We start from the raw sequence: 26,658 nt of genomic DNA, 5'->3' as shown, positions 1-26,658 counted from the left end.
ATATATATATATATATATATATATGCACACACATACATACGTTATACACCATATATTCGTTCATGTACTGCTTTTGTTTTTATCTTGTAACTAACTTATTGATTTAAAACAAATCTTTGTATACAAATTGCTCAATGACAAACAAACAAACCACTGAAAATACAAGAAACCAAAGAGAAAGAACTTAAATATTCGCTACAATTCTTGGAACAATTCTAATGTTGTATGGAGTGGAAACCTAGTTAGAGACAAAAAAAACAAAAAAAAAACAAGGCAAGCAGTGGTCAATTATATGTGATTCCAACAACAAAAGAATTAACTTTATCCTGGCAATGGTTACAAGAAATTTGATTTAAGCAGATCCATACTTTGATTCGAACCCCCTACATCTGGCTGATTGGTGGTAATCGTATAAACTACAGTAATTAATTTCTCTCTGCCTCCCTCTGTCTGCATCTTTCTAACTTAATTTTTATAAGTCTCCGGACACATTGCTTCCTTCATACATCGTTCATACAATATACACACACACACACATATATATATATATATATATAATGTATACACACGTACATGTATAATTTTACTCTTGCTTCTCAATCTATGCATATTAATAATGAACCTATGTGTGTGCGCGTAAATTTCATGTGCAGATGGCCAGAAAACCTTCCAGAGATGATACTTAATCCATTTCCTATATTTCCTAAATAACCCACCGCACAATAATGGAAAAAGTGTGTGAGTGAATGAGAAGAAGACTGTTGTTTTTTTATTAAAAGCCGCGCTTTTAAAGATTATACACTGAAAACAAACAATCCACATTCGTATACAAATGTTTGTATTTACATACACTCACGCTTTCGTATTATAAATCGCTGGATTTTGTTTTTTTAAATTGTTTTTTTCTACATACTTTTGTTTATTAATCGTTTTATATTTATATTTATACACTGTTTAACTAAAATAATATATATATATCTATATATATATATATATACCTCCTCCCTTTCTCCCTGAAAAGGAAAACCAAAAAACAAATTGCTTAATGGAGTACCTGTTATGGAGCCAATTTATAAACAAAAGATTTCAGTGCTTCTGTAACTGAGATCGTGAAAGAAAGAAAACTAAATCAAATTGCTGTTTAAATGTGTTCTATGTATAATTGATACATATATATCTTGTATTGCTAATACGCCAAAAGAAATTTTGTTTTTGCAAGGACGATACGTGGAAAAGACTACCTAAAAACTATCAGAACGGCTGATCAACAATGTCAGGTCGTGGTTCTTGGAACAAACGGTCAACTGTCGGAGTCTTTGACTTCAATGAGGATCGCAAAAAGCGTTATAAACACAAGCGGTCGCAATTTTACATGCACAAGACTGCACATTTCACCACAACTGGGCCACCATCGTCGGCCATGGTTTCATCCTCATCACCCCCAGTTGCCTCTCTAACATCTCCATCATCTGCCGGATCATTACCATCGACGATGTTACCGTCAGCAGTAGCTGACAGAAGTAATAATAATAATAATAATAATAATAATAACAACAGCAACAGTAATAATGTTAATAATAGTAACGTAGCTTCTCATTCCGTTCTCTCCCCGAACCCATCGCTTTGTGCTACTTCCATTATTTCGCCTACTTCCACTACCTCCACTCCTATTTCTTCTCTTTCCTCGACATCCCAGCCATCGAGCAATTTGCTCTCTCGGCCATTACTGTCTGCTGTCCAGAAATCAGCAACAAGCAGTAACAATGTGAATAGCGGATCTAATCTGCACCACCATCACCACCACCGTCAGCAACAGCAACATCTACAGATTCACCAGCAGCAGCAGCACCATCAGCATCATCAACAACCACATCATCGTCACCTCTCTTCGGTGAACAATACTGGATTGCTAGTAGACAACAACAACACTACAAATAACAACATAAATAATTCTACTACTACTACTGCTATTACCAACAACATCAGCGGCGGCAGCAGTTCTGCAGCTGGCAACCTTAACTGCCGACGATTACCTTCTAACAACAGTATGAATGTGACCAGTTCAGCCAGCACTTCGCTGACCACTGGTGTGGCGAATATGGGCCTCGGTAGCAACAGCCCCACAAACAATAGCAACAGTAGTATGGCGGGCAACAAAGGTATGGTGATGATGTCCCCTTGCAACATGGGGACGGCTCCTTCCAGTGTTTCCTTTCATCGTCCATTAGGTTTAAGAAACGATGTGTTAGCTTCACGTCTGCACAGTCTCTGCTCGATCAAGCCCTCGAATTCGTCGGCTCCATCGTCGACTTCGTCAGTTTCCATGATGCCATTGCCCCCAAACAGCAATCTTCCTTGTCCGAACGTTGCCAACCCTCATGCCATGACCACAACTACTGCTCTGGCTAACACCACCTCTTCTACCGGCATCATCAGCAGTGGTACTTCTAGTAGTAGTGTTAGTAATAATAACAGTAATAATAACAATAATAGTCACAGCCATGGCACGGGAATCTCCTCGTTAAACAACCTGAAAACTTGCCTTCCAGATGGCAACTCCATCATCATGAGCAACAACAATACAACAACTTCTAGTAGCAGTAACAACAACAGTAATATTCATTGTAATAATAGCCAGATGGGCTTCAGTACAAACGCGGCAGCTATTGGTAGCAATACTAGTAACAATACTAGTAGTAACTTACTGACTGCTACTTCCGGCTCTGGACCTGTTCAAACGAATGAGACTGGCAAAACTGTCAAGAATACCAGACGCCATCACATGGCTACTGATCGAATATACGAGTTTGAATCCAGTCCCCCGACGAGCGATGTAACCGAGACCCCTGCCCAGGCGGCTGTTCTGATCGGTAAGTTCATGTATTGATTTTTTTTTTTTTTTTCGAAAGAAGATAATTTTTTTTCTTATTTTTTTTCACTTTGTTTTCTTTTACATGAATCGGCTTTTATAGTACAAATAATTGTTTCTGATTTATGCACAAGGCCGGCAATTTTGAGACAGGGAGGAGGGTTCGTCAGTCGATATTATCGATCTCGGTAATTGACTGACAGTTTAGACACCTTATCTTATTAACTCCGGAGAGATAAAAACGAAGTTGACTTCGGTGAGGTTTGAACTCAGAATGTAAAGAGCCGGAATACTTACTGCAAGATATTTTGTTCGACGCGCCGACGATTCAGCCTTGACCTTAAATTTGAGAGGGTTATAATCCATTATATCGATCCCAGTATTTGACTGATACTTTATTTCATCGGCCCAGGAAAGACGATGGGTAACATTCACCTCGGGCGTGATACGAACTCCGAACTTGAAGGGCCGTAACTAATATACTGCCTGTTCTAACGGTTGTGCTTTGACACTGGCCTAGAAATTTGGGAGAAAAAACAAGAACAGAGGTCAATTAAATCGATCTCAGACCGTTCTTAATTTCCCAATCAGATATGGAATGGTTATTGGATAAATAGATGATTTCTTAAAGTGCTACAAATCTACACATTCTTTGAGTGTTGTTAGTGGGTGGTGACATTGATTAAATCTATTCATTGTAGTTGACTGATAAATAATTATGTTATTAATCCCTGAACAATAAAAAGACAAAGTCGACTGAGGCAGAATTTGAACTCAAGAATTCGTCTTCACATTTCTTTTAACTAGTGTTGCTTATTGTTAACTTTCCGTGCGCTGCTCTGACGTTTTCGATATTGTTTGTTGACGATTGTTGCACAGGAAGAAAAATGCGTACGATATTTTTTTTTTCTTTTAAATATCTGGTAATTTAGAAAAGAAGAAATATTGTGACTCTTATGCCTCTGAAAAATGGGGAACCAAAATCGGTGTGTTTTTTAAAATGGCATTGATCCTGTTATCCAGTGTTTGCAGGACGAAGCGATATGATGGATGTATAAACTATCGGAACAATATATTGGTTTCAAATTTTGGCACAAGGCCTGCAAGTTCGGGGATAAGAATAAAAGGGTGGAAAGCAAAGTCGACCTCGGCGGAATTTGAACTCAGAATCTGTGCACGGACGATATGCCGCCAAGCATTTTGCCCGGCATACACACACACACACACACACATATTTGCTTAGAAAACCATTAACCAATGGGAAGAGATGTTCAGATATTACATCTTCAGCTTTGTAAATTTGCAAACTTCAAACACAATAATTATTATAGAACTATTTAAATGGCTGTCAGTTTCTGATTTTTATTTCTCATTTGCAAAACTGATTCTGTTTTCTCCAGAATGCAACAGTATAAAACTGCTTGCTGATGCTACATGGGAAAAAATCATATCTATTGAGAGAGAGAGAGAGAGAGAGAGTGTATGTGTATCATCATCATCATTTAACGTCTGCTTTCCATGCTAGCATGGGTTGGACGATTTGACTGAGGACTGGTGAACCAGATGGCTGCACCAGGCTCCAATCTGATCTGGCAGAGTTTCTACAGCTGGATGCCTTTCCTAACGCCAACCACTCCAAGAGTGTAGTGGGTGCTTTTACGTACCACCGGCACGAGGGCCAGTCAGGTGGTACTGGCAACGGCCACGCTAAAATGATGTTTTTACGTGTCACCTGCACAGGAGCCAGTCCAGCAGCACTGGTAACACCCTCGCTCGAATGTTGTTTTTCATGTACCACCGGCACAAGTGCCAGTAAGGCAGCGCTGGTAACGATCACGCTCAAATGGTGCTTTTTACGTGCCATCAGCACGGGGGGGCAGTCAGTGGCCCTGGCAACTATCACACTTGGATGGAGCTCTTAGTGCTCCACTAGCACGGATGCCAATCATGTGGTGCTGTCATTGAATTTGAATTTGATTTCACTTGCCTCAACATATCCCCTACAGCAAGACACCTGTTTCTGTCTCTCTGTTTCACTATAACCTTTCATCATTTGACACAAGATCCCCTCCAATTCCCCCTTCCCCCTCAAAGAATCCTATGTCTTGCAAGTTACTTGGTAACCCTGCCAGTACTGGTGCCACTTCCCAAGCATCTAGTCCATACTGTAAAGTGGCTGGCATTCGGAAAGGCATCCTGCTGTAAAAATGATGCCAAACTAACCTCGCCTGTGCTTGTGCTGTGTAAAAAGCACTCAGTCCACTCTGTGGAGAAGTTGGTGTTAAGAAGGCCATCTAGCATTAAAAAAACCCTGCCAAAACACACAGAAGTTTGATGCGGGCTCCTGTCAAACCATCTAACCCATGCTATCATGGAAGGAGGATGATTTGAATTCTGCAAATCTCCATCTTCACTATGCCTTAACTCACATCTGTACCAAACCATAGAGAAGTATCTTCTATCTTTTTCCTTCTTTCATGATGCTGTCTACATCCATCATGTTACGCCTGTAACTCCAATTATCTTTTCCCTGAAGAACACTCTCTGAAATCTTGGATTTTCCACTCCCTACCGCAACTTCACTTGTGTACTTTCAGTTGATTTTTCAAAATAATACATGCCTTACTGATGCAGACTACCACCTGTCTCTATTCGATTTACCCTCTTCCTGTTCCCTCTCTCAACTGAGGGGTGGAGTCTTCATTTTGCAAGTTATTTGGTGACACCCACTAGTGTTGGCATCATGTAAAAAGCACCAGTGTCGGTGTCGGTGTCGTTAGGAAAGGCATCCAGCCTTCAAGACTGTGCCAAAGCAGACAATCGTGTCTGGTGCAGCTCTCCGTCTTGCCAGCTCCCGTCAAACTCTCCAATCTATTCCAGCATGGAAGACAGACATTAAATGATGAAGACGGTGGCCTCACTGCTGCTGGTGCCACATAAAAGCACTCAGTAGTATACTTTGTAAAGTAGTTGCTGTTAGGAAGATCATTCAGCCATAGAAACCATGCCAAAGCAGAGAGCAGGGTTTGAAGCAGTCTCCTGACTTGCCAGTTCTTGTAGAACTATGTAATTCTTGCCAGCATGGAAAATAGCTTGCTTCCCAACCACATAGTTCCGGGTTCAGTCCCACTGTGTGGCAACTTGGGTAAGTGTCTTCTACTATAGCCTCGGGCCAACCAAAGCCTCGTGAGTGGATTTGGATGACAGAAACTGAAAGAAGCCTGTCATATATATATGTTTGTGTGTCTGTGTTTGTCCCCACACCATCGCTTGACAACCGATACTGGTGTGTTTACGTCCCTGTGACTTAGTGGTTCAGAAAAGAGAGTGATGGAATAAGTATTAGGCTTACAAAGAATAAGTCCTGGGGTCGATTTGTTTGACTAAAGGCGGTGCTCCACCATAGTCGCAGACTGAAACCAATAAAAGAATATATATATATCTTGAGCGTGGGGGCACAATGGCCCAGTGATTAGAGCAGCAGACTCGCAGTCGGAGGATCGCAGTTTCGATTCCCAAACCGGACGTTGTGTGTTCATTGAGCGAAAACACCTAAAGCTCCACGAGGCTCCGGAAGGTGGGAGGGGGCAGCCCCTGTTGTACTTTGTCGCCCCAACTTTCTTTCACTCTTTCTTCCTGTTTCTTGAGTAAAGCTGCGATGGACTGGCATCCCGTCCAGCTGAGGAGGAACACATACACCATAGAAACCAGGAAACTGGGCCCATGAGCCTGGCTAGGCTTTAAAAGGGCGCATAAATAAAAAAATATATATCAAGCCAAGTAAAATCACAGTCGTGACAGATACTGGTGTCATGTAGATGGCACGTAAATGCACTCATTACACTCTCAGAGTGGTTGTTGGTGTCAGGAAGAGCATCCAGCTGTAGAAACCATACCAAATCAGACTGGAACCTGGTGCAGCACTGATCAAACTGTCCAACCCATGGACAACGGATGCTGAATGATATTGATATGTATCATCATCATCAATTATTTAACGTCAACTTTCTCATGGGTCAGATAGAGTTTATACAAGGCTGATATTTTGCGGCTGGATACCCTTCCTGTCACCAACCCTCACCTATTTCTAAACGAGGTAATATTTCCCCATAGCCAGACATGTTCTTGCGTAATATTGGAAATGAATTTCTGCCGAGGTTGACTTTGTCTTTCGCATACTGGAGTCAATCTAATCGACTGGCCCCTTCCCCAAAAATTTCAGGCCTTGTGTCTAGAGTAGAAAAGAATATTGGGAATGAACGACACTACTTGTATAACAGTGACAATCATTTACAATCATAACGTGATGTCAAGACACGACATGATCACACAGACACACACACACATACATATTCAGTTCTCATCTACCAGATTCATTCACAGGGCTTTGGTCAGCCCTAGGCTTAAGGAGAAGCCATGCAGTGAAACTGAACACAACCAAGTCGTTGGGATGCAAACGTCTTATCACTTGGGTATGACTTGGTAGGGGTTACTCTAAGATACTAAGTGTTTTGATGGAGCAGAGACTAGTATTACTTCTAAATATTGTTCTGCCTCAATTGACAAGACCTCTACTCAGATATGTTTGACTCACGAGCATTTGAGTGTATTAAGGACTATGTAATCATACCTCTGTAACCTCACTTGGAAGCAGGTGATGGGGTGTCAGAAAGGGGTCCAGGCCATAAAAAACTCTGCCTTAAAATACTCTCATCTAACCCTTGCAAGCATGGAAAAGTAGATATTCTTTTCTATTCTAAGCACAAGGCCTGAATGGGGGGGAGTCAGTTAGATCAACCCCAGTACGCAACTGGTACTTAATTTATCGACCCCAAAAGAATGAAAAACAAAGTCAACCTCGGCAGAATTTGAACTCAGAACAAAAAGACAGATGAAATACCATTAAGCATTTTGCCCAGCGTTATAACATTGCTGCCAGCTCACCACCTTTAAAAAAGTAGATATTAAACCAATAAGATATGATTTGAAGGAAATTTGGTTGCTATTTCTATTTGTGCCTTCATGTTGCATCTTTTTCTTGTGTTCTGTATATGTGTGAGGTGCCATTTAAAGGCACTCGTGCGAGCGCATTGTACAAGTGCTTATGCCGGTGGCACATTAAAAGCACCCAGCACGGTGTAAAGTGGTTGGTGCTAAGAAGGGCATCCAGCTGTAGAAACCAGGCCCAATCAGACTGAAACCTGGTGCAGCATGTCAAACTGTCAACCCATGCCAGCATCGAAAACAGATATTAAAGGATGATACACACACACACACACACATACATATATATACATACACATGTGAAGGTGCATGGCTCAGTGGTTAGAGTGTTGAGCTTACGACTGTGAGGTTGTGAGTTCGATTGCCGGACCAAGCTGCGTGTTGTGTTCTCGAGCAAGACACTTTATTTCACGTAGCTCCAGTTAACTCAGCCGTAGAAATGAGTTGCGACATCATTGGTGCCAAGCTGTATCAGCCTTTGCCTTTCCCTTGGATAACATCAATGGCGTGGAAAGGGGAGGTCGGTATGCATGGGCGACTGCTGGCCTTCCACAAACAACCTTGCCCAGACTTGTGCCTCGGAGGGTAACTTTCCAGGTGCAATCCCATGGTCATTCATGACCAAAGGGGGTCTCCTCAATACACACATAAATCTCTTGTTCTTCATATCCACATGGTCTTTAATACGTACCCATATATATATATATGGCGTTAGGAAGGGCATCCAGCTGTGGAAACTCTGCCAAATCAGATTGGAGCCTGGTGTAGCCATCTGGTTCACCAGTCCTCAGTCAAATCGTCCAACCCATGCTAGCATGGAAAGCGGACGTTAAACGATGATGATGATGATGTGTGTGTATCAGTGGCAATATTTCTGAGAATTCTTGGTCCTTGAGATTATCTCTCCTCATTTGAAGTTGGTGCCGACTGCCACCAAGCGATTGTTCTATCCTCTCTGGAGGGAAAGTTAACTTCAATAAATCAGAAATTTATCTTGTATATTATTTAATATACCATTATTCATCTTTGTTGTTTAAATGCATACCACTGGGCAATCTGAATTATTTCTCTCGGTTCATTTTCGTTTCCTTTTTGCAAATTGCTTAGACCATAAATCTTTTCTTTTTCTATATATTGTCTCACTGAAAATAAGGTCAGATAGTTGCTGTGCTGATGATGTTTATTATGGTGAAAGCATGCACACCAGTCCTCTTAATGGCATGCCAATTTTGGAGAATTCATGATACTTGAGATTATTTCCAATTCCGATTTGAAGTCGGTACATATTGCCACCAAACAATTGTATTACCTTCACTAGAAGGTGAGTGTTTATTGAGCGAAATAAACAGGCTTCTGTGTGGTCGCTAGACCTGCTAGAAATAGTAGCCAAACATTCAAATTACATTCTACTTTCTTGAAAGAAAAACTGAAGGGTACATAGATTATCTCTTAATTCACTTTCATTTTATACCTGGCTGTTGTGCAGGTGCAATGGCCAAGTGGTTAGGGCAGCGGATTCACGGTTTCAATTCCAGGACCTGTCGTTGTGAGTGTTTATTGAGCAAAAACAACTGCATCTCCACGACGCTCCGGCGGGGGATGGTGGTGAACCCTGCTGTATTCTCTCACCACAGCTTTCTCTCACACTTTCTTCCTGTTACTGTTGTGCCTGTAATTCAAAGGGCCAGCCTTGTCACGCTGAATCTCCCCGAGAACACGTGTCTGTGGAGTGCTCAGCCACTTGCACGTTAATTTCACGAGCAGGCTGTTCCGTTGATCGGATCAACTGGAACCCTCGTCGTCGTAACCGACGGAGTGCCACGAATATCTGGCTATCTATCAATCTGTGTGTGTGGAACAAGGACCTTTCTCCTTTCCTGTCTGCCAAATTACTTAGCAACCCCACTATGCTAGTAGCACGAAAAAAGCACCGGGTACAATTGTAAAATGGCTGGCATCCAGCCTTAGAAAGCTGGCGTGGAGCGCGAGGCAATTCTGTGGGTCACGGGTTCCTGTCAAACCGTCCAACTCATGCCAGCGTGGAAAACGGACGTTAAATGATGTATATTGAGGTCGAATATGTTTGTGTTTATTTAACTTACCCTGAATATGATAGTTACGTTGGTACTACTAAAGCAGCGCGGACCCGAACGCGCAGTCGCGCGTCCGCGTTAACTAGTCTTGAGTAGTCGATCCTAACCCTAACCCTAACCCGCGTGTGCAAATGAATACGTGTTTAGGGTTAGGGTTAGGATCGACCACTCACGACTAGCTAGCGCGGACGCGCGACTGCGCGACCGGGTCCGCGCTGCTTTAGTGGTACCGTTAAGTTTTGTCCACATAGCTTTAAAACTTTAAATTTTAAAAATTTTTCTACTGTATTATTCTCATTGATAAAGTGTATCATTTTATACTCATAATCATCTCAGGTATCCCAGAATTTTTTTCTTCTTTTTTTTTTACCATATACTGGACTAAGTGGCATAAATACATTATCTCTTCAGCAATGTAATGTGATTGACGTGAATTGCCAAAAACCGGCTTTTGAAAATTGTCCCAGTTTCAGCTCACCGGAAGTTAACCACCTCTTTCTCTCTCCCTCTCTCTATCTAACTATTCCTGTATATATATATATATATATATATATATTTAGATAGATATAATATATAGATATAATATATATATATAGATATAATATATATATATATATATAGATATAATATATATATATATATATATATATATATATATATATATATATATATATATATATATATATTATGTTCAGTTATAATAAAAACGATTTTACATTAATCTGAATTACTCTATACTTTTGTAGAGTTCAAATTTATTCTTAAACAAGAAGACAGCAACTTCGCGGTTTTGGCCAATTAGCCATCGTATATAAATGTATATATTAAGCTATCGTATATAAATGTATGTGTGTGTGTTTGTTTTGTGATGCAAATGGGGAAGTAGAACTCAAAAGTACGTTTTTTTTTTTTTTTTTTTTTTTTTTTTTTTTTTTTCTTCATTTTAAGTTAGAGCTGCCAATTTCTGTCGATTATTAATAAAAACGGGGCTAATGCAGATTCGCACCTCACCTTGAAAAATGCATTTTTCTGAAAAAGTTTATTCGGATTCCTAGGTTTTATATGTTGGAGATTACGGACATGCGGAAAAAATTTTTCTCGAAATATTAAAATCCCGCCCCTCAACCTACCCTCTCCCCACACCCAATTTTAAATCTATTGTTGTATATTGAAGCGTGGAAATTTCATTAAAGCAGGTATGTGACGTGGGAAAATATTGGGATTTTAACAACAATATCGAAACAATAGTTTCTACATTTTAACCAAATGAACATAGAAAGTGCACTTTACATACCTGCTTTAATGAAATTTCCACACTTTAAAATTGGGGTGGGGGTTAAAATTTTGAATCTTTTTTTCTTTTTTTTTTTTGCATATCCCTAATCTCCGACGTGTATAACCTAGGAATATGCGTGCGCGTGTGTGTATACATATGTAAAATATCAACCAGGAGAATTGAGTGAGCTATTAGTTTTATTACGTGTGTGTGTGTACCTGAGGCTAACGGCTTGTTCTCCAGTATTGATTTTTTACATTAGCAGGAAGCTACCAATCTCTCTATGAGAGTTATATTTGTCGATTAAATCATCTTCAATATATTCTAACGACTGACTTCAGAACCGATCGAAAGCTATGTCGGTCCCGCGGGATTTGAATGTTGGGTGACAACTTTTTGTTACTGCGTGGCATTTGTTCCCCCGTAGTATTAACTCTTCAAAGGTCAAGTTGGCAAACGGTAGGGCTCTGGTCCAAATAACTTGCGATAGCTGACTTAAATAAACAGTTTTCTATGTGGTCGCTAGACTTGCTAGAAATGGTAGCCAAACCACATTAAAATTACATTCCACTTTCTTGAAAGAAAAACTGAAGGGTACATAAAATAGTAAAGTATTAGATACATTATGTCCGAAAATAATATGAGATGGTCGTTGCTGGAACGCGGTTGATCATTGATCGATTTGATCAGAGTAGATTGACTTGGGCTTAAACAACTGCTGAGCCATGTTATTCTTGATTGAACAGAACTAATGATCAAACGCATTCCAGTCATGACTAACCCGTCTTCTTTACGGGTATCTGGGACTACGCTATGCAATGTGCTCCTTTCGCTTCAAGGACAGCAGAGATTGGATTTGGTGAATATTTAGCTGGCGTTTCCATTAGGCTGAACAATTACATGGAGACTCCACTCAACTCTGCACATGTGTGTGTGTGTGTGTGTGTAGCATTTATTTCAGATTCGTCCCCATGGACATCATCATCATCATCAACATCAATGACCATATGTCTTTTCTGTAGCCAGTCCTCACCTGTCTCCAAGTGAGGTAATATTTCCTATTGCTGGGCTTGTTTTACTATATAACAGTGGTTCCAAAAGTGGGCAGTATTGTCCCCCTGGGGGAGGGGGTGGAAAGTTCTAAGAAAAGTGGGGCGATAATGGGGTAGCGATTCATGTAATAACGGGGGTGGATTATTTATTAACGTTGATGTATATGTAATAATTCACACACATAAATTAATGAGTGAGAGTTAATCGTTAATACTCTGTATGATAAAGAGCCCAGAAAATATGTTGTAAAAGGCATTACTTGACATTCTTTCAATTCTTTTGGAGGGGTTTTTCTCAGCCATGTTTTAACCAAGGACCCCGTTGATACCTATTGAATGAACTGGACCCTCAGAGCCAAATGATGCTTAGAAATCCTATTATATCTTTATTATCAAATATTATTAGGGATTGTATAAAAAAATTGGTTGGAATGTTTTATGTATTGTAGAAGTGATGCCAGTTTATTGGAAATAAATTTTAGCAATGAAATCTTAATTAGACTCTCAAGGGTCATATCTGATTGAGAATCACTGTTTTAAAGAAATTTTTGTAGAATTATCCAGATAAATACTTTCCACATTGGCACCACAATAAATGTCAACTATCCTAAAATATGTTGAAGAATTATTAATTTGACTACATCAGACAGGACTAACCTTTTCTCAGGAAGTGGGTCACACGAGGCACATGGCTCATTATCAAACAGGTCACACTACTGAAAAAAAGGTTCAAGGTAATTTTTTTTTGTTGGGGATGTCCTTCAGAAAGTCCTACTGGTTGCCAATAACTGCACTCTAACTGTGAAGGGAACCTGTGGTAGAGGTAGACCCGGGAAGACATGGGACAAGGTGGTGAAGCATGATCTTTGAACTTTGGGCCTCACAGAGGCAATGACTAGTGACCGAGACCTTTGGCGATATGCTGTGCTTGAGAAAACCTGTCAAGTCAAGTGAAATCATAGTTGTGGTTGAATCTAGTGTCATGTAACTGGCACCCGTTGGCACATAAAAAGCACCTTTTGAGTGTTAGGCGTCACAGAGGCAAAGTGGCCAATGCTGGTGGCACGTGAAAAGCTCCTTTAGAGTGTTGGGCCTCACGGATGCAATGACAAGTGACCGAGACCTTTGGCATTATGTCTTGCTTGAGAAGAAGACCCATTGAGCCATGTAAAATCGCAGTCATGGCAGATACTGGTGGCATGTCTGTCTTTTTGTCTGTCCTTACGTTCTGAGTTCAAATTCCACCAAGGTCGACTTAGCCTTTCATCCTTTCGTGGTCGATAAATTAAGTACCAGTTATGTACTGGGGTCGATGTAATCGACTTAATCCCTTTATTTGTCCCCTCTATGTTTGCCCCTTGTGGGCAATAAAGAAATAAGATACTGGTGGCATGTAAAAGTACCCATTACACTCTCGGAGTGGTTGGCATTAGGAAGGGCATCCAACCATAGAAACCATGCCAAATCAGACTGGAGTCTGGTGCAGCCTTTCAGCTTGCTAGCCCTGGTCAAAACTGTCCAACCCATGCCAGCATGGACAACAGATGTTAAATGATGATGATGATGAAAAATAGTTCTACTAATACACTAGTATTAGTAGAATTCCTTAATTTATGAGGTCTAAATGTCTCTGCTTGAATCTTCAAATTAAACTTAATATAGTCAAGAAAACTAAGAAAGCAGAGAGCATTTTGTTAAAGCCTTGGGAATACCGCTTTCAAGTCAGCAGATGTAAAAAAAAAAAAAATGCAACAAAAGTGTAGGTTATTGTTCTTAAATTCTTCCTTCCACTTGCTCAAGGGGAAAAGCCATCATGTACAGCTGATGTGAAGAATTTTTCAGGATTAGCATTTGTAAATTTTTGAAATTCTTTATATTCATTTCAGTTCTTAGACCCATTGCTGAAATACGGGAAAATATTTCTGGTTAACTCTGCAAAATAATGTCACTCAGTGTTGGCTTTTGAATTACACAAGTGCAATGAGTGCTAATGAGACACCAGACCATCATCATCATCGTCGTCGTTTAACGTCCGCTTTCCATGCTAGCATGGGTTGGACGATTTGACTGAGGACTGGTGGACCAGGAGGCGACACCAGGCTCCAAACCCTTTCATCACTTTATTTCTGTTGAAACTCAGTAATTTTGTTCCTATTAATTTTGAAAATAACAAAGAATTTAATAAAATAACTTTCTCATTATTAAGATGGTGTTTTTTAAGGCAGCGAGCTGCCAGAATTGTTAGCATGCTTGACAAAATGCTTAGCGGTATTTCGCCCATCGCTATGTTCAAATTCTGCCGTGGTTGACTTTGCCTTTCGTCCTTTCAGGGTCGATAAATTACCAGTACCAGTTGCGTACTGAGATTAATCTAATTGATCTATAGCAGAAAGGATTATTAAAATGGTGTTTGGAACAGAAATTAATCTGAAATCTGAAAAGGAAATCTACCTTTCCTTTTAAATTTGCAGCTATGTCCCAACATAAAGCACCCAATACACTCTGTAAAGTGATTAGTGTTAGGAAGGGCATCCAGCCATAAAAAATATGCCAAAGCAGACAACAGAGCCTGGTGCAGCTTTCCGTTTTGCCCACTCCGATCAAACTGTCCAATCCAATCCAGCGTGTGAAACACCGGGGTCGATGTAATCAACTAGTCCTCTCCCCAAAAATTTCAGGCCTTGTGCCTTTAGTAGAAAGGATTATTACCATTATTTTTAAGGCAGTAAGCTGGCAGAATTGTTAGTGTGCTGGGCAAAATGCTTGGCAGCATTTTGTCTGTTTTTATGTTTTGAGTTCAAATTCCACCAAGGTCAATGTTGCCTTTCATCCCTTTGAGGTCGATTAAATAAATACCAGTTAAACACTGGGGTTGATGTAATTGACTTATCACCTCCCTGAATTTGCTGGCCTTGTGCCAAAATTTAAAACCATTGTTGTTGTTGTTAGTGTCATTATTTTCTTGCATCAGGATGTACTTCTGAGATTTCCATAATACATCCTGTATATTATAATCTTATCATTTCCTTTAGTTCTTTATTTTTAAAACTCTTCTTGCTTGTGGTTAACTGACATGAAATACATCAATTTGTTTATCATGCATTTTTGTGTACATTTAATATATTTCTCCCTCATTCTTTCTCTCTGTATATAAACATGTTCGCATACATGTGTATATGTCTATTTGGGCAATATATTTATGATTCCTTTGAGCAAATAGGCTACAATGAAACTGATAGTCACCGTACTTGTATACTTCTGGTTGTGAACAAATTTCATCTATCCTCATTACTCTATTGCCAGACTGCTATACAAGACAAGTTGATTTCCGCCAGACTCCATTTCAATATGGTGTGGAGAGAAAATATTCAAATGACAAAGTATTGGATTACCTACCAAATCACGTGCTCAGATATTCTGCATTTAATAGTTTGTACTTACCGTTGTTGAGAATAGGTACCACATCTCCTGAGAGTGTTGCTTACAACAGATTGGCATCATATCCATGAGTTTATCATTCTTTTGCTCAACACTGTAGAATCTGAAGATAAGCCGCCAGTCTGGCACGCTGCTGAAATTTCTAGGAATAAATTAACCACTGTTGGGTTGTGGAATTATCTAAATCTGTAGACTCTTCATTCATTTAAAGTATGAGAAGACAAGTTGAAAGTTAAATAAACAAACAAATAAGAGATTCAGCAGATGATTCTAACAAAATATTTTGTCGTATTTTGTTTCAGTATCAATTTCAGTTTTGAATTCAAATTAACTTTGCCTTTCACACTTCTAAAGTTGATAAAATATGTATCAGAATAAATGATATATGTAATGCTGGTGGTATCCCAGCATGGCCACAGTCCAGTGAGCTGGAACTAGTAAAAGAATGAACAGAACAAATGCAAGGATGAGGTGCTTGATTTAAACCGTTAGCATTTAATTCTTTGACTGCATAATTACATTTCATGGTCATTCCTGTAATAATATTAATTATCTACCCCAAAAATATGGAATTGATATTTTCTGCTTCTGCAGTACTTTTTCAGCATCCACCATGGAAAGTATTTAAGTCTTGCTCTATGAAGAGATATCTGATGAAACGTATAAAAACATTTACAAAATCTGAAAGATTGTCTTTTATAAAAACTGTATCTAGAAATATTTTCACTTTTTACAGCATAAGGAAGGTGTCTTTTTGGGTTGTTTTTTGTTTTTTTTTTTCCAAAGCCATGGAGTATAGCCACTTTCCACAGTTAATGGTTATGAAATTTTGAATGGACATTTCCACTTTCAGCATTCAAAGATTTAAACCAGCTATTGTTGTTGTTGGCACTCCGTCGCTTACGACGTCGAGGGTTCCAGTTGATTCGATCAACGGAACAGCCTGCTCGTGAAATTAACGTGCAAGTGGCTGAGCACTCCACAGACACGTGTACACTTAACGTAGTTCTTGGGGATATTCAATGTGACACAGTGTAACAAGGCTGACCCTTTGAATTACAGGCACAACAGAAACAGGAAGCAAGAGTGAGAGAAAGTTGTGGTGAAAGAATACAGAAGGGTTCGCCACCATCCCCTGCCAGAGCCTCGTGGAGTTTTAGGTGTTTTTGCTCAATAAACACTCACAACGCCCAGTCTGGGAGTCGAAACTGCGAGTCTACTGCCCTAACCACTGGGCCATTGCACCTCCACAAACCAGCTATATCCAGCCCAAATATCCTCCTATTTCATGTTAAAACAGCCAACTCTGGCCTTTCATTACCAACTCTACAATGTCATTCTAAAAATAAGGAACTGCATTATCAACATCTCAGAACTATAGGATAATGCATGAATAATTCAAAACCTTGTGGATAAATAAGCAGAACATTTGACAGATTAATCTGAATGCTGGAGGATTAAACTTCATTCCTCTCTCCTGATCATGAAGTTTCTCTTGACACTTGTGCAAAATACAGCTCAACAGCTTGAAGAGAAGGGACTGTATAGTTTGAAGGTGTGTAACATCTTCATCTATGTTGGAATTCCAACAGTTTTAGAATTGGACGTGGCTCTGCTTAACCCAAGTTTTTATAAGAAAAAAAAAAGTAAATCAAACACAAGTTATAAGTGCAAGCATGGCTGTCTGGTTAAGAAGTTTGCTTCCCAACTACATGGCTTCAGGTTCAGTTTCAGTGCACAGCACCTTTGACAAATATCTTCTATATAGCCCAGGGCTGACCGAATCCTTGGGAGTGGATTTGTGCGATGGAAAATGAAAGAAGCTTGTCGTATAATATGTGTGCTTGTGTCTCTTTGTCTTGTTACCGCGTGATTGTTGTAAAAGGATGATTGATATTCATTTCCAATATTCTGTGAAAGCATTTCTGGCCACGAGGAAGTATGGACCTTGCCTGGAAATAGGTGAGGGTTGACAAGAGATCCAGTCATAGAAATCTGCCTCCATAAACTCTGTCTGACCCATGGGAACATGGAAAAGTGGACATTAAAATGATGATGATGATTGGTGGTGGTGGTAGTGGTTCTTTTTCTTCTTCTTACTACTGCTACTACTACTACTACTACTACTACTACTACTACTACAAAGAATGCCTGCTATGATCAATCTGAGCAACACTTTGAAAAGTTTTTGTTATTGTCAACATTAACCATGTTTGTTTAGTTGCTGAAGTGACAGAAATGAACTGTCTGTGTAATTTAACAGCAAGATTTTCTCTTAATAGTAAATTAAATTTCATTTACAATACAAACATTACCAATACTACATACTTAACGAATGTGTTGTTTGAATGCCATGTGCTGCAATATATTGTCTGGGGAAAAAACCCTTTAAAGATGTGTAGGTGCAGGAGTGGCTGTGTGGTAATTAGCTTGCTTACCAACCACATGGTTCCCTGTTCAGTCCCACTGTGAGGTAACTTGGGCAAGTGTCTTCTACTATAGCCTCGGGCCAACCAAAGCCGTGTGAGTGTATTTGGTAGACGGAAACTGAAAAAAAGCCCGTCGTATATATATATATATATATATATATATATATATATATATATATATATATATATATATATATATATATATATATGTGTGTGTGTGTGTGTGTATGTGTTATATATATGTGTGTGTGTGTGTATATGTTTGTGTGTCTGTGCTTGTCCCCTGACATTGCTTGACAACTGATGCTGGTGTGTTTACGTTTCCATAACTTAGCGGTTCGGCAAAAGAGACCGATAGAATAAGTACTAGGCTTACAAAGAATAAGTCCTGGGGTTGATTTGCTCGACTAAAGGCAGTGCTCCAGCATGGCCACAGTCAAATGACTGAAACCAGTAAAAGAGTAAAAGACAGGATGATCATGTCTGGAACATCTTTGGTCATAGATCTGCTTGATCAGGGCTAAGCCCATGTTAACAACACCTGTATTCCAAAACACTTTCCACATCATAAGTAGTCTACAGACAGAACGCTTCATTGGTTGCATGCATGATTACACCAACTGCAACAGTTGCAAAAATCTGCAATTCCTGCTTGCAACCTGTTCTAACTTGTTGTTCATTGCAACATCCTAGAATTTGTCATCACTTTCAAGCACCTTGATCCAGACTAACACAGATTCTCCACTGATCCAGACTAACACAGATTGTGGGTGCATGCACATATACACTGAGTTTAGATCCTGGTGAGACTAAAGAATGATCTATAGGTGTTTAGGATCTATGGAGGGAGCTTAAAAGTTCAGCTAACATCCTTCGTTGCTAAAGACATGTTTGAACGTGACTGAGTAGAGTGAAGTTATTGTACTCTAATACAATATCTGATTGGAAAGTGTGTTTGTGTATTAGAGAGACAGATAAAGAAATAATCTGCTAAATAGTATTAGTATTCTGACTGTACTTTAGCATTTGTCATAATAGCAGCTGGTGTGCAAAGTTCCTCTCTTGTTAGGCTGCCATTCGTTTTTTTTTGTTTTTTTTTTTCTGATGTAAACAGATCCAGTGTCAGCATTGTAAACCACTAAATTACAGGAGCCGATGAAGAAGCCTCTATATGCTTAGCTGATGTGTGACGAATCCCTGCAAAATCTCCTTCAAATCGTATTTTGCTGACATTACAAAGCATGGGGAACATTAGATAATGTAGTACAACATTATCTGAGGTTTTTTTGGGGTTTTTTTGCATTGTAAGATCTTTTATCTTTTACTTGTTTCAGTCATTTGACTTCGGCCATGCTGGAGCACCGCCTTTAGTCGAGCAAATCGACCCCAGGACTTATTCTTTGTAAGTCTAGTACTTATTCTGTTGGTCTCTTTTGCTGAACCGCTAAGTTACGGGGACGTAAACACACCAGCATCGGTTGTCAAGCGATGTTGGGGAAACAAACACAGACACACAAACATATACACACACATACATATACACACATATATATATATACATACGACGGGCTTCTTTCAGTTTCCATCTACCAAATCCACTCACAAGGCTTTGGTCGGCTCGAGGCTTTAGTAGAAGATACTTGCCCAAGGTGCCATGCAGTGGGAATGAACCCGGAACCATATGGTTGGTGAGCAAGCTATTTACCACACAGCCACTCCTGCACATTTAAATTTTTTTTTTTTAGAGGTATGTAAGACTACAAGTTTGCCATAGTCAGTCCCAAGTCTGGTTGAGAAAGGAAGAGAGTGGTAGGTGGTATAGGGTTAGCATCAATGCCATTATCAATTTTCTACTCTGCTAATCTGTCAGTCCATCATTTTTGTGCTAGAGAACAAGCAAGAATATTTCTTGTTCTTTATTTTGAATTCATTGGAACTAATACATGACACTAACAAGCAGCAAAGACTGCAAAATATTGCTATCTGTTATACTCATTCACTTCCAGGGCAATTTTGTTTCACCTGTCATTGAAGTATACTATGCTTTATTTTTAATGCTATACATCTTTAACCCTTTAGTGTTTAGATTACTCTGTTAAATGTAATAAATTTTCACTCAAATTGTTTTGAATGAATCATGCATTATCTTATAGCTTTGAGGTTTCAATGATGTGATTGTTAATTTTTAGAATGTCAATGTAGGTTAGGTGTGAGAGGCTGGATCTGGCCAGTTTCAATATAAAATATGTAGAATATTTGGGCTGGATATGGCCGGTTTAAACACTAAAGGGTTAAAGGGACTTTTCTTAGATGAAATACTGCAGCTGCTAGTGTTTAACAATACACATATATTAAGAATATATTAATAACGTCTACATTACTGAGCTGCTTCTAACACAAAATTTTAATTTTGTTCAAATACTTTTATTTTTAACAACCTTATCGATTTAATATCACATAAAAGTAGTTCCATCTCCTAGGAAGCCTGTAGAAAAAGCATCAACAGGCTTTATCTTCAATCTGTTAAAAGCAATATCTATTGTATGGTCATTAGTCCAGTACCTTGGACTAAATGACCATTACAGTCTTGTGCATCACTACAGATCACATATCATCATCATCATCATCATCATTTAACGTCCGCTTTCCATGCCAGCATGGGTTGGATGATTTGACTGAGGACTGGTGAACCAGATGGCTGCACCAGGCTCCAATCTGATTTGGCAGAGTTTCTACAGCTGGATGCCCTTCCTAATGCCAACCACTCCGAGAGTGTAGTGGGTACTTTTATGTGCCACCGGCACGAGGGCCAGTCACACGGCACTGGCAACGACCTCGCTCCAATGATTTTCTAACGTGCCACCAGCACAAGTGCTAGAAGGCTACGCTGGTAATGATTACACTCAAATGGTGCTATTTACGGGCCACTAGCACGGAAGCCAGACAGCTGCTCTGGCAATGTACATGCTTGGACAGTGCTGTTAGTGCTCCACTGGCGCAGGTGCCAGTCATTGTTCACATTTTTTGTTTAAAGTACCAAATTTCTTAATACATAAAAAATTATCTTTTTTGATTCTTGCCTGTAAGGACAAATCATAGCAGAACATTGTTATTGCTTATAAATGCTACTTGAAAAGATATGCAATAAATATTATGTGTCACTGCCTTGTTTATATAAAGGTTGACAAGATACATTTGCAAAGTGTTACTTGCTCTTTTAACTAACTGTAACCATTACCACTCCTTACTCTTTCCATGTGTCTCTTTGACATTTCATGATAAATTCCATATTGGATGATTAATATCAATTCATCTTTCATTCTCTGTCATCTCTCCAAAGAGTGCAAGTCTCCAGATGTTTACAGTAACAAAGAGGGATTGGATCTGTTACCCTTCTGCTCATTATCAAATACATTATCATTGATTGACTTCAAATATAATGAGCAAAACTAAGAAGGCTGTTTGTTATGTATACTCTTTTACTCTTTTACTTGTTTCAGTCATTTGACTGTGGCCATGCTGGAGCACCGCCTTTAGTCAAGCAAATCGACCCCAGGACTTATTCTTTGTAAGCCTAGTACTTATTCTATCGACCACTTTTTGCCGAACCACTAAGTTACGGGGGACGTAAACACACCAGCATCGGTTGCCAAGCGATGTTGTGGGGACAAACACAGGCACACAAACATAGCGTGGCCGTTGCCAGTACCGCTTGACTGGCCTTCGTGCGGGTGACATGTAAAAGCACCCACTACACTCTCTGAGTGGTTGGCGTTAGGAAGGGCATCCAACCCATGCTAGCATGGAAAGCGGACGTTAAACGATGATGATGATGATGATGATGATGATACATACATATATATATATATATATACATATATACGACAGGCTTCTTTCAGTTTCCATCTACCATATCCACTCACAAGGCTTTGGTCAGCCCGAGGCTATAGTAGAAAACATTTGCCCAAGGTGCCACGCAGTGGGACTGAACCCGAAACCATGTGGTTGGTAAGCAAGCTACTTACTACATGGCCACTCCTGCGCCTGACATTGTTTTGAAATAATCATGCATTATCTTATAACTTGAAGATTTCAATGATATGATTGTTTATTTTTAGAATGAGATTGTAAGATAAACGTAAGAGGCCAGATCAAGTTAGTTTGAACATAAAACAGGTAGGATATCTGGGCCTGATATGGAAAGTTTAAATACTAAACATTTAAGTGAAATATGTGAATTTACTTGCTTCAGTTTGTTTAGTAAGAAAACCACAACCAACGGTGACTTCATGGTTGAGTAGTTGAATTGAAAAAGAGATTTCCCGATGTATTTAAAGTATTTCTTGTGGTTCATGTAAATATCGTAAACAAACATTCAATCCATTCTCCTGCTTAGAGAATGTAAATATAGAATATAAATGAAAATATGTACAGTTGTACATTATATGCATTTAATCAGACATATGTGACCTGTGCCAACTATATTAGATAAGTATAAAAGTACTGACGATGAATGTAATTATATAAAAGGAAATACCACCAAGATGGAAACACTGTTTGTCTCTGAATCTGGAATATTTCTGTCCTCTGTTGCTAGAGAACTTGCCTTCTTTTGTTACGTCTTCTATTTTTTATTTGTTGCAGCCATGCTGGAGCACCATCTTCAAGAATTTTAGTCAAATGAATCGGCCCCACTTCTTATTATATTTAAGCCTGCTACTCATTCTGTCGGTCAGTTTTGCTGAACCGCTAGGTTACAGGGACGTAAACACACCGACATCAGTTGTCAAATGGTGGTGGGAGACAGACAGACACACACACACACACAAACATGACAAGTTTCTTTCAGTTTCCGTCTACCAAATCCACTCACAAGGCTTTGGTCGGCCCGAGGCTGTAGTAGAAGACACTTGCCCCAGGTGCCACGCAGTGGGACTGAACCCGGAACCATGTGGTTCATAAGCAAACTACTTACCACACAGTCACTCCTGCACCTTTTGTTTATAATATGTGAACATATATAAAGATGGAGGGTTGGAAATATAGACTAGCTCATGCACATACACAAATGTGTGTGTGTGTGTGCGTGTGTGTCATAATTTTAATGTCCACTTTTTTCATGCTTGCATGGATTAGCTGAAATTTGTTGGAAGAGAGTTTCTACTACTGGGTAACCTTTCCGTTGCCAACCCTAATCTGTTTCCAAGTAAAGTAACAATTGCTGGTGTCACATAAAAAGCACCAAGTGGTTGCTGTTAGGAATGGCATCCAGCTATAGAAACCGTGCCAAAATAGATAATTGGTGCAGCGCTCTGGCGTCCCAGCTTCTGTCAAACTGTCCAACCCATACCAGTATAGAAAATGGACTTTAAGTGATGATGGTGATGACAACGACCAGACATGTTTTTCATCGAAGACTAGAAATGAACAACACTGCTTGTATGATGGTAATGTCAAGACAAGGGAATACATAAACTACTCATGCATAAATATACATGATGTGCTTCATTCAGTTTCCATCTACCAAATCCATTCGCAAGGCTTTAGCTTGCCAGGGCTATAATAGAAGACACTTGCCCAAATGCCGTGCCACAGGACTGAACCTGATAACACACAGTTGAGAAGTAAGCTTCTTAATCTCAAAGTCGTGTCTACACCTATAAAATTAGATATAAAAAATCTGTTTCTGTGAAATTATATTTTCTTATCATCTTCTTATGAACTCAACTACTGAGATTATTATGAAAGTGATATCAGACATAAACACCGATATAAAACATGTTTGCTGATGGAAGTTGGACTGCATATACAAGTACTGTAATATATATTTATTTATTAATCAGTAACGAAGGTGTCTCGTCTATTGGCCTGATTCTTTTTTCTGTCTCAGATCTGTTCTTACAATGTCTAAACATCCATCTCGGTCTTCTTTAGTTTCACCAAACTTTTATAGATTAAGTCTTGCCAAGCATATCCTATGTATCATAACTAAATCAAAATTTTACTATAATAATTAATTGCAAACAAAAGATAATGCCTTCTTTCACAAAATGATATCTAGTATCAAGTCCTGCAGAACTTGCCAGACTAAATATGTGAAGCATTTTGTTTCATACATCTTCATTATGAGATTAAATTAGCTTTTCCTTTCAATCAACCAGTGTTCATAAAAAAATACTAGTCTATGTACTTTGCACTAAACAAAAGCTTTCTAGTAGAGACCATCTCCCCACCCCCCCACCCAGACATTACCAATAATAGTAGGGTGTAATTTGAGTGAGATGTGTATGCTATTTCTAGCAAGTTGAACTATCACATTGAAGCTGAAGTTACAACATTGGTTTTATCTGTTTAGAGTTTAAACCTATTTTAGAGATGAGGGATTCTGTTCATTATTTACATTGGACAGATATGTGTCCTCATCTTGTTTGTTGCTACTACAACATTTCAGGCTACTAACCCCAAGATTCTGAGTTCAATTCTAGGCAGTGCCTAAACGATGATGATGATGAATAATAAAAAATGCCCTGATGCAGTACCAGGCAGTGGCTCTCGTGGCTTCTGATCTTAACTGATTGGAAGTGTTATCATGTACATTGCTTTGTCTTGGTATAAAAGATGGGCTACAGCAAATATTCTGCTCAATATCACAAATTTGCTTGTCAGTTGTTTGACCTTAACCAGTTGAGCATGTCCCTTGGTGGCTGGAACCATGTGGTTGGTAAGCAAGCTATTTACCACACAGCCACTCCTGTGATGATTTATGTCAGAGTTGATTTTCCTATTGTCTTTTTCTGTTCTACATATTTTGTTTAGATCAAAATTAGATCAGTTTACATATTTAACTCTTTAGCATTTAAACCAGCCACACCTGACCAAAATATTCTACTTGTTTATGTTCAAAATGACCAAATTCAGCCACTCACGCATACCTTACAATGTCATTCTAAAAATAATCGCATCATCAAAATCTGAAAACTATGGGATAATGCAAGATTAATTCAAAATATTTGTCAGAATAATCTGAATGCTTATGGGTGAAATATAATTGACTGGAAGAATTCACATACAGATGCCATATGCATAAAAAATACTATCATCATCATCATCATCATCATCGTTTAACGTCCGCTTTCCATGCTAGCATGGGTTGGACGATTTGACTGAGGACTGGTGAAACCGGATGGCAACACCAGGCTCCAATCTAAATTTGGCAGAGTTTCTACAGCTGGATGCCCTTCCTAGTGCAAATTCTAAATGCTAACATATTTTAATGTTGCAAGTGAAAAACGGTTTCATATAATTAAAATTGATTTTGCAGCAAGGAGGAGAAATCCTAGGCTCTGTGGCTAGTGTTAATATTAATCTAATCAAGAGAAAAGAGTAAAGATTAAAATTTTAATTAAAACTTAAATTACATATGCAATGAATATATGCAAAACATCTTGAGATCTAATATAAATTTAATCTAATCTTTGGCAAGCATGATAGCAACTACAGACATGTTTCAGTTTTATTAAACTTCCTTGATGAAGTATAAATAGATTAGAATAATCAGTCTGACAGATATGGGTGCAGATATGGGTGCAGCTATGGTTGTGTAGTTTAGAAGTTCAATTTACAACTACATAGTCCTGTGGTCTTTAGAAGTTCAGTGTACAATCTTGTGGTTCTGTGTAGTTCAGAAGTTCAATTTACAACCACATGGTCCTGTGTTGTTCAGAAGTTCAATTTACAACCACATGGTCCTGTGTTGTTCAGAAGTTCAATTTACAACCACATGGTCCTGTGTTGTTCAGAAGTTCAATTTACAACCACATGGTCCTGTGTTGTTCAGAAGTTCAATTTACAACCACATGGTCCTGTGTAGTTCAGAAGTTCAATTTACAACCACATGGTCCTGTGTTGTTCAGAAGTTCAATTTACAACCACATGGTCCTGTGTTGTTCAGAAGTTCAATTTACAACCACATGGTCCTGTGTAGTATAAAAGATTTCTTCCTAACCACATAGTTTCAGGTTCAGTCTCACTGTGTGGCACTTTGGGCAAGTGTCATCTACTATATCTCCAGGCTGATCAAAGCCTTGTGAGGGGATTTGGTAGATGGAAACAGAAAGAAGTTTGTCCTTTGTAGGTATCTCCTTGCCTTGACATTGCATGATAGTTGCAAAAGATAGTCATACAAGCAGTGTCATTCGTTTCTGATATTCTGAAAATTCATGTCAGGCCATGGCAAAATATTAACTTGTTTGAAAACGAGTGAAGGTTGGCAATGGGAAGAGCACCTGGTTGTAGAAAATCTGCCTCAGTAAACATTAAAATGATGATGATGATGGTGATGAACCTAAGTTTAATCCCATTACACAGCAGCTTGGAGAAGTGCCTTCTACCATGACTTAAACTATACATAAATTTGTATGTGTGTGTGTGTGTATCTTTCAACAAAAGATGCAAATATTGAAAAAAAATTAATAAACCAGTATTTTCCAACGAACAC

The 26,658-nt window shown here is 39.0% G+C and overlaps 1 protein-coding gene across 6 annotated transcripts in view; it reads left to right on the top strand.

Annotated features, from left to right (window-relative positions):
* The first annotated feature begins 973 nt into the window (after positions 1–973).
* The window catches only part of LOC106869674 (uncharacterized), a 103,421-nt gene continuing 77,736 nt past the window's right edge, over positions 974–26,658 (top strand). For all 6 annotated transcript variants that reach the window (XR_001409429.3, XR_016242029.1, XR_016242030.1 and 3 more), the window contains exon 1: positions 974–2,870. Coding sequence is in view for 3 of the 6 variants with exons in the window: in XM_014915492.3 (XP_014770978.2) it covers positions 1,271–2,870 (1,600 nt within the window). In the remaining 3 variants the exon portion in view is untranslated. The remainder of the gene's footprint in view (positions 2,871–26,658) is intronic.

The sequence above is a fragment of the Octopus bimaculoides genome, chromosome 5 (assembly GCF_046866305.1).
Source record: "Octopus bimaculoides isolate indiv1 chromosome 5, ASM4686630v1, whole genome shotgun sequence".
In the NCBI taxonomy this organism is placed as follows: Eukaryota; Metazoa; Mollusca; class Cephalopoda; order Octopoda; family Octopodidae; genus Octopus; species Octopus bimaculoides.
Note: the sequence above shows the minus strand (reverse complement) of the source record. Positions and strands in the feature narration are given on the sequence as shown.